At 46.1% G+C, this 17434-nt stretch overlaps 2 protein-coding genes across 2 annotated transcripts in view; both read right to left on the bottom strand.

Moving 5' to 3' along the window:
• Positions 1-17434, bottom strand: part of LOC141059269 (uncharacterized) — a 1095346-nt gene that overhangs the window by 203898 nt on the left and 874014 nt on the right. The gene's annotated exons all lie outside the window — the stretch shown is intronic.
• The window catches only part of LOC141059263 (uncharacterized), a 42513-nt gene continuing 39850 nt past the window's right edge, over positions 14772-17434 (bottom strand). Inside the window, exon 3 of the mRNA XM_073555583.1 lies at positions 14772-16012. Within this exon, the coding sequence (XP_073411684.1) occupies positions 14823-16012 (1190 nt within the window). The 3' untranslated portion in view covers positions 14772-14822. The remainder of the gene's footprint in view (positions 16013-17434) is intronic.

Genomic DNA, 17434 nt, shown 5'->3' on the forward strand with positions numbered 1-17434 from the left:
ATGAGTTTGGTGACACAGGGGGACGCCTATGTTGTCAGTTCCTCAAAGAGTTCACCATCCTTTGGGATACACATACATGGAAATAAACATTCATGTCAGGACAGGTGTGTGTGAATGAGTATGTGTGGGTGTTCACCAACATCAGGTGGAAGTATGCATCTGGGACCTGAAGTTCTAGGGTGATTGGACCATATTGGGTGTCGGCGATTCTCAGCCCGGGGACTTTCCAGCTGGAGTTACCCCCTGTAATGTGCGTACACAACGCATTCCACAGGTCGGCGCTCTGGAGATTTGTTGCCCCTCTGAAGCCTATGTTACATGGAGCAAGAAGGAAAGAAGTACATCCAAAAAATGGGGACTCAAAAAAATATATTTGATAACAAAATGTATAAATTTTTATTGTTCATGATATGTACATGGAACAGCACAAAGACATAAAAACAATTAAAAAGCACAAAAGGCAATCATGTCACAATAATGAAATACTGACATAGTGACTCTCCCACAACAAATACCTTCATATCACAGTATAAATACACAGCAGGCCAACTCAGATACAATAATTCAAACAAACAATGTGTGTAATCACCATAAATAGTTGAGGAGGCCTACAATTGCAAAACAAAACGCTATTCACAGCACCATGTAAACAAGAAAAGGGTGCAAGAGATGTATGAATAGGCCTGTAAATGAAAAGTACCCAAATAAAGTACCGTATTTTTCCGACCATATGATGCACTTTTTTCCCCAAAAATTTTGCGGGAAAGGGGGGGGTGCGTCTTATGGTCGCAATATACTAACCTCTGGGGCTCTGCGGTGCGGTGGTGGCAGCGGGCGGGGCTCTGCGGTGCGGTGGTGGCAGTGGGCGGGGCTCTGCGGTGCGGTGGTGGCGGCGGGCTGTGCTCCGGTGCAGGGGTGGCGGCTCCGCCGGCATTTCCTCGCAGCCCGGAGGCCCCCGCACATCCCTTGCTGGCCGCCGCCATGTTGTGGTGGCCTCCGGGAACACGGACGCCGGGAAGATGCCGAGATTTGAATCTCATCCCCCGAGATCTCGGGACGAGATCTGAACCTGCGCATGCGCCGTCCCCGGACCGGAGGCCATCTTCCCGGCGTCCATGTTCCCGGAGGCCACCGCAACAAGGCGGCGGCCAGCAAAGGATGTGCGGGGGCCTCCGGGCTGCGAGGAAATGCCGGCTGAGCCGCCTCCCCTGCACCGGAGCACAGCCCGCCGCCACCCTCACCCCGCAGAGCCTACCTGCCCCAGCTCAGCACAGCCCATCTGCCCCAACCCCAGCACAGCTGCCCCAGCATAGCTGCCCCAGCAAAGCTGCCCCAGCACAGCTGCCTCAGCCCCAGCACAGCTGCCCCTGCCCCAGCACAGCTGCCTCAGCCCCAGCACAGCTGCCCCTGCCCCAGCACAGCTGCCCCAGCCCCAGCACAGCTGCCCCAGCACAGCCCACCTGCCCCAGCCCCAGCGCAGCTGCCCCAGCCCCAGCACAGCTGCCCCAGCACAGCCCACCTGCCCCAGCCCCAGCGCAGCTGCCCCAGCACAACCAACCTGCCCCAGCATAGAGCCGCCACTGCACGAGCCTGGACCACTGAATGACCCCTGTGACTACTCCTCCACCTGTGCCGGATCCCTTCCCAGGTAAGCTGAATTCGGACTGTAAGACGGACCCCCATTTGACACATTATTATTTTTTTCCCTATTTTCCTTCTGAAAATTGGGGTGCGTCTTATGGGCCGGTGCGTCTTATAGTCTGAAAAATACGGTATGCTCTGTTTGATCAAAGATATCAACTGCCTAACTGTTGGAAAAGAAGTCTAATAACCTCTAAACCGGCAAGTGTGCAAAAAGGCAAAGGGGTTATCCAGCATACCAAAAAATGCCAAGTGAAAGCTGAAAAATGGATGACCTGTGGGGTAAAGGAGTGGGGAGAAGCTAACCCCACGCGTATCGCCACATGCTGTGTGGCTTCTTCAAGGGAGGATGAAGTGCTTTTTGCACACTTGCCGGTTTAGAGGTTATTGGACTTCTTTTATCTGAGTTGGCCTGCTGTATATTTATACTGTGATATGGGGGTATTTGTTGTGGGAGAGTCACTATGTCAGTATTTCATGATTGTGACATGATTGCCTTTTGTGCTTTTTAATTGTTTTTATGTCTTTGTGCTGTTCCGTGTACATGTCATGAACAATAAAAAATTATACATTTTGTTATCAAATATATTTTTTGGAGTTCCCATTTTTTGGATGTACTTCTTTCCTTCTTGCTCCATGCATCATTTTTGAGTACTTCTTTGGTGAACCCTTGTAATTTTGTTATTTTGGCTGTGCCCTCCATTTGTTTATATTTCTCCTCCGAAGCCTATGTTACTGCCATCCCCATTGGGCTGCGTTTGTCGTAAACCTGAGGATCAGGTGACTGTGGAGGTGAATCCTAATGGATGGAGACTGTTAGGAGTCAGATTTCTGCCCTGGCTATGCAGAGATCTAGACCCTTACATCCTTCAGTCTCCTGCTATCCGTCCACTGCAGGAGAGATTACAGAAGAGTTTGCTTTTCAGCAACTCTCTCCGGAGGCTAAGTCCTTCACCCCATACTCTGAGCATGCTCCTGGGACTACCTCCCATTGGAGCTCAGGAGTCAGGTGCTCAGGTCCTGCTCCTGATTCCATTGGTCCAGCTCAGGGTTATGGAGACTTCCGGAAGGTCCCGTACACTATAAAAAGTGCGCATGGCTGTTCCGCCATGCGCTAGTATTTTCATACTGCTGCTGTGTGTATGGTTATGTATGCTTGGACTGGTGGATGACTTATTATGAAACCCCTTCCCTCTGATATTACGATTGTGTGAGTGATTGGGCAGCCGCCAGTAGCAGCGCTAGCGCCAGCGCACTCCAGCCATACCTTGTGCAGCAGCTAAGCGTCCTGCATTGCGCCAGCATCTTTGCAGCGCCTTGCTTGCAGCTCTGTTCACGCCGCGCTGCAGTCGCAGCTTATTTCCGCGTCCACGGTTGCGACGCCAGCACACTTGCTACCACGGTAGGTGTCGGACATAGTGACGTCTTAATTACTCCGGTTTTTGCCTACCGCATGTGTGCCGCTGAGACCCTGTGTTACTAACAGGCTCAGCGTTTCTTTGCTATTTTTCCTGTAGCAGCTCTGTGCACTTAACAGAGACTGCTTGATTGCACCTGGGTGATATAGAACCCCATGCACATTACCGCCACATTGCTCTGTGTCTTCTAGCTGCGGTTTTCCATTTGCCGCATGGTGGACCCCGGGCGGCGAACACGTTTATTTATATTTTTTTAAGCGTGTTCCGCCGCCGTAACATAATACTAGCGCCAGGGTCTGGCTAGAGATGACAGAACAGCAGCAACTCCTCCAGTGTGTGCGACAGCTCGAGACTCGCTTGACCACCCTTGAGAGAGCTCTCGCAGCTTCGCAGGCCACGGATGCTGCTGTACAGGCACTTACTGATGCGGTTGGGCGGATGTCCATGTCCACCCTTGCGCCGACAGTTACCCGCCTCCCGTTGCCCGATAAATATTCTGGGGATGGCGCCTCCTGCAGGGGGTTTATCAGCCAGTGCTCGATCCACCTGGAGCTGCTGGCTGCGCAATTCCATACAGAACGGGCCAAGGCGGCCTTTATTATATCCCTACTGTCAGGCAAGGCGCTGGAATTGGCTACGCCTTTATGGGAGCGGGGTGATCCCGAGATTTGGACCGCTGCCCACTTGCTGACAGCCATCAGGCAAGTTTTTCTCGGTCCCCGGGTCACCCATGACACCTCTCTACAGTTGCTTGCCTTGTCTCAGGGGTCTCTCTCGGCTAGCCAGTAAGCCGACCGTTTTTGGACACTGGCGTCCGAGTTGGAGTGGTCTGACAAGGCACTGATCCCTGTTTTTTGGGGAGGATTAGCGGGACATGTTAAGGATGCTCTCTCCACTATAGAGATCCCTACCTCTCTGGAGGAGCTAATTTCTATCTCCTCCCGTATCAATCTCCGTTTATCGGAGCGCGGTATGGAGCAAGCTCACTCCAAGCGGAGAGGTACCCCGGCTCCCAAACTTTTTGAGCCTCTGGAGCTGCCCGAGCCAGAGGTTCTACCTCCCGAGCCCATGGAAGTGTCTCGCACCATTTCAGAGACACCTCCGGCTCACGGGTCCATATGCGGTTGCCACCACCTACACGCTGCTTCCCAGGAAGACAGCTCCCCGCAATAGTCTGAGTGTGAGTCGGTAGGCGAGACTTTTGTTCCCCCTCGCCAGCGGCCTAAAATTCTCACGTGGGCACATGCATCCAATGCGGACGGCCATCGTGGCTATATGCAGACCACGAAGTCTCTGGCCGGATCGTATTGGTGGCCGCACAGGGCTCGGGACGTAAAAAAATTCATTCGGGCATGCACTTTATGTGCCCGGGATAGCTTTCCCGAACGGAGTGTGGCGACGGCCGTCGATACATGGCGGCGTCCTCCTAAAACTCCCACTCCCATTATCTCCCGGGTGTCCCTCCTGAGACCTGGCCTCCGCTGATTCCATCCGTATATCCCGGTTTTCGGTTTCACCTACCGGCACTTCAGACTCGCCTTTTGATGAGTCTGAGGCTTGTGCCACTGTCAGGCACAGGCTGGTGGATCAGAAGGTTCAGGGAGGGGGGGGTTCTAGGAGGGGGGGTAATGTTAGGAGTCAGATTTCTGCCCTGGCTATGCAGAGATCTAGACCCTTACATCCTGCAGTCTCCTGCTATCCGTCCACTGCAGGAGAGATTGCAGAAGAGTTTGCTTTTCAGCAACTCTCTCCGGAGGCTAAGTCCTTTACCCCATACTCTGAGCATGCTCCTGGGACAACCTCCCATTGGAGCTCAGGAGTCAGTTGCTCAGGTCCTGCTCCTGATTCCATTGGTCCAGCTCAGGGTTATGGAGACATCCGGAAGGTCCCATACACTATAACAAGTGTGCATGGCTGTTCTGCCATGCGCTAGTATTTTCATACTGCTGCTGTGTGTATGGTTATGTATGCTTGGACTGGTGGATGACTTATTATGAAACCCCTTCCCTCTGATATTACGATTGTATGAGTGATTGGGCAGCCGCCAGCATCCTTGCAGCGCCTTGCTTGCGGCTCTGTTCACGCCGCGCTGCAGTCACAGCTTATTTCCGCATCCGCGGTTGCGACGCCAGCACACTTGCTACCACGGTAGGTGTCGGACGTAGTGACCTCTTAACTACTCCGGTTTTTGCCTACCGCATGTGTGCCGCTGAGACCCTGTGTTACTAACAGGCTCAGCGTTTCTTTGCTATTTTTCATGTAGCAGCTCTGTGCACTTAACAGAGACTGCTTGATTGCACCTGGGTGATATAGAACCCCGTGCACATTACCGCCACAGTGCTCTGTGTCTTCTAGCTGCGGTTTTCCGTCTGCCGCACGGTGGTGGCACCAGATTTCTGCAAGTAGTTTGTGGTCCAGACAGATGCGGTCTTTTCACAAGAGATGACGGGGAAACGAGATCACCCTGTATTGTATCATGTAAGTCAGAAGCTGTCATCCTGCAAGAAAAATTACTCCACTGTGGAGAAGGAATGTTTACCAGTAAAGTGGGCGCTGGACACTCTAAGGTACTACCTCTTAGGCAGGAAATTCACGCTAGTGTCAGATCATGCTCCACTGAGGTGGATGAGGGAGGAGGGGAACAATGCCCGAGTGACCAGGTGATTCATAGCACTTCAGGATTTTATCTTCCATGAAGAGCATAAGCCCAGGAAACTGCAAGTCAATGCTGATGAACTGTTGCGGGTCCACGATTTGATGGCGGAAGGTGGTAAGCACCCTTGACTTGGTCAGAGGCAGGGCAGCATTTAAGATGGCCGCAGAACAGGTTTTTAAGGGAAGATATGTTTTTAAGGGTAGCTTCGATGATGTAAGCCTTGGAAAAAAGGCTCCAGCACAAATAGTGGTGAGTTAATATGGCATATCAGGGCCGGGTTTTACGAAGCAAAGAGATTGGTGGGAATGGCTGCTCACATATTCCCGAGGGAGTGGTATGTTAAATAAAATGGAGACCAGTTGTCTAATTGCGATTTCTGAACAGTAGGGAATGATAAATATGGAGTGTGGTTACAAGCAGTAGGTTTCTGTCTGATAACAGTTGCTGAATTAGTCTATGTGACTGGACAAACAATTAGTACATCCATGCACCTATAGTACAGCTGCATTTACCAAATGGTTGCCTAATAATTAAGCATTAACACTTGATATTAGTAACTAGAGACTATTCACCGATTTCGGTCCACTCCTCCATACAAATCTTCCCTAGATCTTTCAGGTTTCAGGGTTGTCTCTGGGCAATACTGAGTTTCCGCTGCCTCCAAAGATTTTCTATTGGGTTCAGGTCTGGAGACTGGCTAAGCCATTCCAGGACCTTGCAAAAAAACCCTGTTTGGGAGAGAAGAACAGACAATTCGCGGCACCCTAAGTGCATAAACACAATATTGTAGTCTTTAAAGGGTGCACAATTTTATGCACTCACCTGATAGAAGACTAATATAGCTTTAGATTATGTATCCTCAAAAATCCTTCCTTTTGGGATACTTCCCAGAAGACAGGGCTTGCAGCTTGCCTCGGGTGGATCCAAGTGAAAGAGCCAGGTTCAGGCTCACACAGGATGAGTAAATCAAGAAAGGCACATCCAGCCCATAAACGGCAGCGCTTCCCAGGACTCACATCCAAAGATGATATTCCATATTTTTTTATTTCATAGGTTAAAAAAGAGATACATCGCGTTTCGGATACAGAGTATATCCTTCATCAGGTATCATAAAAACACAGTACAAATCCTAATAGTATAAAATTCAGTTACACTTATATATAGTAGCAACCTTTTGCTACTATATATAAGTGTAACTGAATTTTATACTATTAGGATTTGTACTGTGTTTTTATGATACCTGATGAAGGATGTTTCTCTTTTTTAACCTATGAAATAAAAAAATATGGAATATCATCTTTGGATGTGAGTCCTGGGAAGCGCTGCAGTTTATGGGCTGGATGTGACTTTCTTGATTCACTCCAGGACCTTGAAATGCTTGTTCTTTTGGAGCCACTTCTTAGTTGCCCTGCTGTCTGTTTCGGTTCATTGGCATACTGGAAGACTCAGCCACCACCCATTTTCAAAACGGTCACTGAGGGAAGGAGGTTGTTGACCAAAATCTTGCGATACATGACCTCATTGTCACAAGTGTGTCAACCTGAAGAGGTTAAAGACCCTTTCTATGCTGGTCAGAAACATTCAGCTCCATTTCAGCTGCTTCTGATCTGGTCATTACCTCTATCTACAAAACATTGCCAGACTTTCTCTTCTATGCCAGTGAAAGTTTTACTTTCTAGCTCCTTGGGAGTCGCTGTGCTGTGATCGCTGCTGCTGGAGATTGTTGCATGCTGTTTTGAGTGTATGCTTTCCTCATTGTCCTGCTCAAATTTGGTTTGTACTTTCCTGTTTTTGTATGTTATATGCTTTTGTTATCCCTGTTTGTCTTACATGTTTATACACTAGCATTTCTGTCCCAGGTCTCCTGGGGAGAAGGATGGGTCAGCAAGACTGGTGGCCCAAACATCCTCACCTTTAGAGGTACCTTTGGGAGCAGGGATAGTTAGGGTCCAAGCCCTAGGGATATTGCAGGGTACCTTTTCCTATTTACATACTGTCACTGTGTGACACTCATCCATTCTCCCTTCAATACGGTGCAGCTGTCTTGTCCCCTTTGAAGAAAAGTACCCCCAAAGTATGATGTTTACCCCAGCTTGTTTCATGGCTGGGACGATGTTCTTGGGGTTGTACTTATCCTTCTTCTTCCTTCAAGCGCGGTGAGTGGAGTTAATACCAAAAAGTTCTATTTTGGTCTCATCTGACCACATGACCTTCTCCCATGCCTCTTCTGAATCATCCACATGGTCATTGGCAAACTTCAAATGGACCTGGACGTGTGCTGGCGTGAGCAGGGGGACCTTGTGTGATCTTCAGGATTTTAATCCATGACAGCATAGTGTATTACTAATGGTAATGTTTGAGATTGTGGTCCTATCTCTCTTCAGGTCCTTGACCAGGTCTTCCCATGTAGTTCTGGGCTAATTCCTGACTTTTCTCAAAATCATCAGCCAGAATAAAGTCCTTTATTAGAAACACATAACTTATATTTAAAAATAACAAGAACAGTTATACTCACCCAATTCCACTGAATCACTCGTCTACTGTAATAACACAAAAATAAACAACAATATCCCTCACCTGTCCCGTCGTTCTGTCTCACAGAATAATCCATGTCTGGGGGATAAACAGTTTTCAAACTGGACGGTGCCAAGATGCGACCGTCCATGCTGAGAACCACTGGTGATTGAACTGCTGCGAGCCCAGCCTAAGTGACTAGTGGTGACGTCATTGAGGTTACCTCCCATCACTGAGGCTGTGTTCCCAGTCAGGCTGAAATGCAGTGACGTCGGTGAGATCCCCACTAGCACCGTGAGAAGGTCTCAGGGTGCAGAGGTGAGTTCACCACATCACCAGGATAATTTCACTGCAGTGAATTTGAACTGCAAGGGTGAGCGAATTTGTGGAGTGGGGGTTGCGCACTAGGGGAGGAGATGGAAGAGAATGTCAGTAGGTTGTGGTCAGACAGGGGGAGGGTGAGTTAGTGAGATTAGTAAGGGAACAGAGGCGGGTGAAGATGAGGTCCAGCGTGTGGCCATCTTTGTGAGTGGCCGCGGAAGACCATTGAGTGAGGCCAAACGAGGCAGACAATTTAGAGGCAGCTAGGGTGGAAGAGTCAATGGGGATGTTAAAGTCAGCCATGAGGATAGTGGGGCTATCAGCAGAGAGGAAATGACGTATCCATTGTGGCGAGAAAGGTGGAGATGGCTAGTTCTGGGGGGCGGTATATGACAGCCAGCTGGAGGTTGGAGGAGTAGATGCGGACGGAGTGCACCTCAAACGAGGGATGAGTAGCGGAGGGTGGTACCTGAATTGGGGTAAAGAAGCAGGTAGCTTGCTCCTGTCCGATATCTCCTCCACGTTTTTTTTGCTGGGGTGAGGGGTGTGAGAAAGATTGAGTCCGCCATAAGAAAGTGCAGCTGGAGAGGCTGAGTCTGATTGGGTGAGCCAGGTTTCAGTGATGCCAAGAAAGGAGAGTTTGTTGGTCATAAAGAGGTCATGGATAAATGACAGTTTATTGCAGATGGAGCGTGCGTTCCATAGTGCTCCAGGTAGGGGTAGTGGGGGACTGGGGGCTGGATGAATGGGTATGAGGTTATCTTGGTTGCGAAAATGTGTAGAGGATTGTGGCAGGGTGTTAAGGTACTGTCAAACTTAGCGATGTACCAGCAATCCCGACCAGCAATATGACGCGGTCAGGATCGCTGGTACATCGCTAAGTGGTCGCTAATGAGCTGCCACACAGGCAGATCTCACCAGCGACATCGCAGGGGTCGGGGGTCGCTACTTACCTGTCACACTAGGCGATCCTGCGGCCTCCTGCCCGGCTCCACGCGTCGCTCGTCGTCACAGCAGGAAGCGCCGCAGGAAGCTGACGATGAGTAACAGTCCAGGCTGTTCTCGCGTGATCAGCGATAAACAGCGGGGGAAAGGGTTGTAGGTAAGTATCACACACAGCGATATCGCTAGCAATATTGCTATAACGTCACAAGTTATAGCGATATTGCTAGCGATATCTCTTAGTGTGACAGTACCTTTAGAAATGAGTGAGGGGATGTGTTGAGGAGGGCCACGATTTTGGGATACGTCTCCAACAATGAGGACAAGCAGACAGTGTTAGAATGTGGGAGTAGGATAGGACATGATGTGACCGTGTGTGCCTGGAGAAAAAGGATTGTATGTGGAATAACAGTTCTGAGGAGGTGTTACGGCACACAGAATGCGTGTGTCGTCATCTTAATTGTCTGCTTCCAAATTGGAAGTGGGGTCTTACGGCCGGAGAAATCGGGACAAATGCAAGCAATTGTCTCTCAAATGATTTCTGATTTATTTCCAAAAGTGTACAACATTTTATAGCAAAAATCGAGCTGTCTCATTGCATTACATCATGGGTTCTTTCCAAATTACTGATTACCCCAAATAGCAAATTATTATTGATCTCATATGAGCTCATATGTCCTATATCTACTATATAATCATTACGCACATAATTATTGTTTCTATCCTAACCCACCCTAGTCCACCCAGTTCCGATGAAGCTAGGTGGGTTCTACAATACAGAAATAAGTCTTCGAAAATCAGAAATATCTTAAAGCTACATGATTCTAATATTCAGCAAAACATCCACATAATAATATAATTTTGATTCTTGTATATATTCATATGCCATATATTCTCCCCTTAACAGAGGTAGGGAGAAATGACTAGTTCCTTACTAGGTGGAGGGATTACAGGAGATAGGAAAAAAATAGAGTAGTATGGGGTGACCGCGAAAAGAACCTGAATCATTGTAGTAGTTTTCTATTCCTTTACCTTACCGTCAATTCCAGTCCAATTCTAGCCTAATTCAAAGTAGAGCAATTAGAAAACAGAGAGAGTAAATGCAATTCACATAGGCAGTCAGGAGCCGGGGAAAGATGTGTACATTTAGAGCAGGGGTCCCCAACCTGTAGCTCGGGAGCCACATGTGGCTCGCGGGCCCGTGATGTGTGGCTCGCAACTGCTTGCTAGCTTGGTGCAGTAGCACCAGGTGTAACTAACTATTAAGAGCAGCTCTCTAAATTGTGTCGTGTGTAGCCCTGTACAGAACAGCAGATCTGAATGGGGGTGAGATAGGAAACCGTGCAGATTGGCGTACTGCCTTAGTGTGAATCCAGTGGAAAAGCTATGGCTGTCATTATACCGGTAATGGGGGCTCTGGGTGTCACTACTGTGAGTGGGGAAGGAGCAGGTTGTGGCTCTCGACCCTCTTTCATAGCTGGATGTGGCTCTCAATGTCAGAATGGTTGGGGACCTCTGACTTAGAGCATACCTGACAGTGCAGACAGGTTTCCAAAGCAACAGATCTCAAATCCTTCCTCAACACTCTGCAGTCAAGGTCAGTACAATGAGCTTCCAATTTCTCATGAAATACAGATACAGTATATTCTGTGTCTTGCCTGTGTAGTTTACTGTTCTTGTAAATAAACTGTAAAAAAAAAATGACGTGGGGACCCCTATTTTTGATAACCAGGCCAGGTAAAGCAGACAGCTGCAAGCTTATATTATCAGGTTGGGAATGTCTCTGGTTATTGTTGTCCTTCCCAGCATAAAAACAAAACCCTGCAGCCGCCACAGAATTAGTGCATCACATTAGATGCACCACTGGTGGACAGACACAGGAAAGGGCCGCTGTCAAGAACAGTTTATGGATATGGACCCTTTGCAGTCCTATAGTTCAGTCATATGGTGACATCATCCATTGGTAAGTATCAAGGCTGCAACGGTGTAGGTCCAGGCATGTTAAACACCGAAAAGGAAGGTAAATAGTGATGTCACCATTTACTGCCTCGATTTTGCAGCTAACGTAATGCTAGTAAACTAGCTGCTTGACGTCTAGACAGGAAGATGGTGATAAATATATGTAATTTGTTTTAAAGTTTTATTTTTTATATTGCAAGGTATGCTCAGAGTGAAAAAAATTGCATTAATAAAACTTACAATAATATTGTGAACATTTTTTGATTAAAAAAAAAAAAAAAGGATGGCACCTTCCCTTTAATGCATTAGTATAGAATACGGACGTTAATACATCTATTGTTAGTGTTTCTGTGCACCATGTGTTTTATTCACATATAGCTTCACAGTACCAATATTAATCAACACTCTACAGCGTGTGTATATATATATATATATATACACACACACACACACACACATATATATATATACACACACACACACACAAACACTACTGCTTGCACAGAGCACACACTCAGCACTGCTACATCTGCATATTTACATACTCAGCTCTGCTACATATAATTTACATACACAACTCTACTACATATGTACATTTGCATATACAAACACTCTACAGACATTACCCCATTTTGCAATTCCTTCCAGGTCATGTGATTGATTACATGATTATGTCGCTAGTCACTTCTCACAATCAAGCTGTGCATCAAAATGGTAAAGAAGTCCAAGGTCAGAAGCCAGGAGGGTAAGTCGTAAACAGAAGAAAGAGACAAAAATGTGGTCAGGTAACTTTCCAATGTCAGAATACCAGGATGATAATGGATCAGAGCAGAAGGGGCTAAACAGTCAGATGGTCAGAACGAAGTCCAAGGTCAGGCATCAAAAGATCAAGCACACAGAACTCAAGGCACAGGAGAACAAACCTCACAAGCTGAATGTACGTCTGCCAGTGGTCTGGGAGAAGGAGCTCAGCTAAGTAGCACGGCATTCACTAGGAATAATGAACACCTGTAGACAGCCGACGCCTCCCCGTCTCAGAATGGATAGACGAGCTGTCAATCAACACGCTGACAGCTCAGGCCCCTGTACCAGATTGGATGGTCAAGCTGTCAAAGTACTGACAGCATCAGCACGCCCCTGTACTGGATTTGACGGCCGAGCTGTCAGTAACCGCATCCCAGACACACTGAGAGATGGAACTGTGACAATGATCTAAAAACATCCTTGAGCTAGTCGGGTGGAAGGTTCTTCAGCTGCTCAGTCACAATGTGCAGCCTCTGTACAGGTCCCGGTAGCTTCTTTTCCTGCTCTGCACCAGTTAGTCAACTGTAGAGAGCAGTTCTCCCACTGATCAAGGACACTCAGCATTCTCCTCGGTCACAGGAAGCTGCCCCCAGTCTATAACACACACTCACTTATTAGCAAGACTTTTTCATGCTAAAAGTGTGTCTTAAAGTCTAAAAATACTGTAAATTCTAAAGTAATTTCCCTTTCTCATTTAACCCCTTTGCGCCGCAGCCAATTTTCGTTTTTGCGCTTGTTTTTTTGATTCCCTTCTTCCCAGAGCCATAAAACTTTTTTATTTTTCTGTCAATAGGGCTTGTTTTTTGCGTGACAAGTTGTACTTTTGAATGACACCATTGGTTTCACCATATCGGGTACTCAAATGTGAAAAAAATTCCTAGTGCGGTAAAATTGCAAAAAAAGTGCAATTCCACAACTTTGTTTGCATTTTGTTTTTACCATGTTCACCAAATGCTAAAACTGACCTGCCATTATGATTCTCCAGGTCATTACAAATTCATAAAACACCAAACATGTCTAGGTTCTTTTTTATTTAAGAGGTGAAAAAAAAAATCCAAAAGTTTGTTAAAATTTTTTGCTTGCCTAGCTGATGTTTTTATTGATACCATTTTGGTGCAAGTACGATTTTTTGATCACTCGTTATTGCATTTTAATGCATTGTCGCAGTGACCAAAAAAAATGTCATTCTGGCGTTTTGACTTTTTTTTCTTGCTACGCCGTTTAGCGATCAGGTTAATTCTTCTTTTATTGATAGATCAGGCGATTCTCAACGTGGTGATACAAACTATGCGCATGTTTGATTTTCTTTATTGTTTTAATTTGAATGGGGCAAAAGGGGGTGATTTTAACTTTTAAAAACTTTTTTTTTTTTTTTTTTAACTTTTGGCATGCTTCAATAGTTTCCATGGGAGACTAGAGGTTGCCATAATCCGATCGTCTCTGCTACATACAGGCGATGAACAGATTGCCTGTATGTAGCAGAATTTCTCACTTGCTATGACCGCCAACCACCGGCATTGACAACCAGAGGTCTGCAGGAGACCTCTGGTTGTCATGCCAACCCATCAGTGACCCACGATCACATGACGAGAATCACAGATGGGCGGGTTTCGGGTCCAATGGCCGGAAGCACACGTTAAATGCCGCTGTCAGAGTTTGACAGCAGCATTTAACGGGTTAATAGCCGTGGGTGGAGTGCGATTACAGCTGCGGCTGTTTCGGGCACGTCAACTGTTCAAAACAGCTGACACATGGTGGGAAAAATGTGGGCTTACCACCGGAGCCCACATCAAAGGGGGAGACACGACAAGCGCAGTACTAGAAAGGCGCATGTCGCAAAGGGGTTAAATTATAAGACAGTGTTATACGTTTTTGTACAATTTGTCAACATATATAGCTTCTCCCTCTGAGTTACTTTTAATGGTCAACAAAATACAATTTTCCAGTAATTCATTTCTCACAGTATGAGACTGGCTTCTCTCTATGTGGGATTTTTGATGTTTAAAGGGATTGTCCACTAATTGGACAACCCCTTCTCGTTCCTGATGATTGGTCCTGTTAAAATAAAAACACTTATACTCACCTCCCGTGCCGGCACCATTCCAACGGTGTCAGCACTTGCACTCCCGGGGCTCATGGTAGTTTGTTATGTAACATGAGCCCTACGCCCAATCAGTGCTGGCATCACTGTCCCCACCTTCAGACAAATCATATATTAAAACGAAGCCAGAGAGCAGCCACAGCCCAGGCTTCCTGTTGATGTTCAATACCTCCAAAGGCGGGGACAAATTGATTGGGCGCCCTTCTAGTGTGATGTAACAACCTCATATGAACTCTGGGAAAGCCATTGCCACTGCAACGGCACTACCATGGGAGGTATGAGCGTTTTAATTTTATCGATGCCAAACATGAGGAATGACAAGGGGTTTTCCTCATAGTGTACAACCCCTTGACGATACAATTTTAGGTTAAAATATTTCCAACATTCTGAACAAGGAAAACGCTTCTCCCCTGTGTGAGTTCTCTGATGTTTATTTTAAGTTGATTTTCATGCAAGTTTTCTCACATTAAGAACATGAAAAAGGTTTCTCCCCAGTGTGAGTTCTCTGGTGCGTAACAAAACTTGATTTCCGGTTAAAACTTTTCCCACATTCTGAACAGCAAAAAGGCTTCTCCCCTGTGTGGATTCTCAGGTGCTTAACAAAATTTGATTTGTGGTTAAAACATTTCCCACATTCTGAACATAAAAAAGGTTTCTCCCCTGTGTGAGTTCTCTGATGTGCGATAAGATTTGATGCATCTCTAAAACATTTCCCACATACTGAACAGAAAAAAGGTTTCTCTCCAGTGTGAGTTCTCTGGTGCTTAACAAAATTTGATTTCCGGTTAAAACTTTTCCCACATTCTGAACATGAAAAAGGCTTCTCCCCTGTGTGGGTTCTTTGGTGCTTACCCAAATCTGACTTCTGGTTAAAACATTTCCCACATTCTGAGCAGGAAAAAGGCTTCTTCCCCGTGTGCGTTCTTTGGTGTGTAACAAGATTCCATTTCCGGTTAAAATATTTCCCACATTCTGAACAAGAAAAAGGTTTCTTTCCTGTGTGAGTTCTTTGGTGTATAGCAAGATTACATTTCTGGTTAAAACATTTCCCACATTTTGAACAAGAAAAAGGCTTCTCCCCTGTGTGAATTCTCTGGTGCTTAACATAATTTGATTTCCATGTAAAACATTTCCCACATTCTGAACAGGAAAAAGGCTTTTCTCCTGTGTGAGTTCTCTGGTGGTTAACCAAATCTGATTTCTGGTTAAAACATTTCCCACATTCTGAACAGGAAAAAGGCTTCTTCCCTGTGTGAGTTCTTTGGTGTATAGTAAGATTCCATTTCTGGTTAAAATATTTCCCACACTTGGAACAAGAAAATCTATTCTCCACTATTTGAATTTTTTGATGCTTAACAAAAGACTTTTCTAGGGGAAAACTATTTCCATGTTCTGAGTGTGAAAATGGCTTCCTTGCTTTAGGAGGATTTCGCTTTTTAATGAATAGTTTCTGTCTTTGATTTTCCTTAGTAGTCGGTAATGAATCAGAAGATGGAACCTGTTTCAAAGGATCAGATGACAGAACACTGCTGAGAAGGGATGATGATAAATCTGTAGTGATGGCAGTCACTTCAGTTGTATCCTGTGGAATTTCCAGATCATCTGATTTAAAAATTGAAGATGTCAGCTGTCCCTCTGATCTCCTGGTACAGTCATCTGCAAAGAATAAAATAAATTATGATTTTACAATAAAAAGCCCTTGAATTTCATGTTTTTTATCATTTATACTTAAACGGTTATGTAAAAATATTGAATTACTCCCATAGACAATGACAGTTCAATGTAAAAGAAACCCAAACATGCAATAAAAAGCCATGTAGGCAAAAAGAATACCAATAAAAACTTCTACTTATCCCACAAAAAGTAAGAACTCACTCAGATCCTTCATCTGTCGATGGAAAAAACAGAGGTTTCCACATTATTAGTGGCTGAAAGGCCTTGAAAAGTAGTATGGCTTCCATAAACCAATCTAGCAACATCTGCTCTAGTCCCAAATTCAAGTCTCCCTCTCGTTTCTGAGCCTTGCAGAGTGCCCAAACCACATCTAGCATTCATATATTTGGCATTACTACAGTGAGACAAACTCACTTAATTTACGGTGTGTGTCTCCTGGAGCACAATCTGGGCACTATGTGATGGGTAATAAAACTGCAAATGTGCAATTTTCACTCTTCAATATCCACTGTGTGCTAATTTCCAGAAAATGTCTTTGGCGTCAAAATAGTCACTAGTCCTATAGATTAATTCAATGAAAGTTATGATTTCCAAAATGGAGTCTTTAAATGAGGATTTCTTCTGCCATTTACTTGTGTTGGGGCAAATACTGTGTCCCATCTCCTCGGGGATCTGCTCCTGTGACGTCTGCTTCTGTCACCAGGCACAGCCTTATTTATTCTGCAGGTGGCACTAGTGATGAAGGAGACGTCAGAGCCAAAAGGTCTGGGCGGCACAGGCTTTGTCCAGCCACTGAGATCGGGGTGCCTGGGACCTTTAATACCATCCAGTCTGGTAGTATGAGTTTGTGTGCTGTCCTGCTAAATTCATCCTACATCAGCCAATTGGAAAGCACCACACCCTACTAAAGCGCAAAGCATATTGACGGAAGCTGCCAGATACAATCTTGCTCTCCTCTAGTTCAGTCCTATATGTTCAGCTATCAGCTTGTTTATTTCTTTCCTGTTGTGATCACGAACTGTTGCTAGACGTAATATTAACCAACAGGCCAGAGCGCATATCAAATATAAGGGTTGGGGGTCACTTGGGTAATAGTGATCACAAAATAGTAAGTTTTCATGTATCCTTTAAAGGGAATCTGTCACCTATTTTTTCGCATATAAGATGCGGCCACCGCCATCAGGGGATTATCTACAGCATTCTGTAATGGTGCAGATAAACCCCCGATGTAATCTGAAAGAAAAGAAAAACAAGTTATATTATACTGCTTTGTCCTGTCGAGGACAGAGCAGTGCGCCTGCGCCGCGCCGGGAAGCAAGAAGGAGGTAGTCATCGCTAGAAGATGGGAGGCGCCGGACCCACATCGCGACACCTATCGGACCCGGAACGGACCAGACTGCCCAC

Source organism: Dendrobates tinctorius, unplaced genomic scaffold (genome assembly GCF_039654945.1).
Source record: "Dendrobates tinctorius isolate UK_male_01 unplaced genomic scaffold, ASM3965494v1 ptg000226l, whole genome shotgun sequence".
Taxonomy (NCBI): domain Eukaryota; kingdom Metazoa; phylum Chordata; class Amphibia; order Anura; family Dendrobatidae; genus Dendrobates; species Dendrobates tinctorius.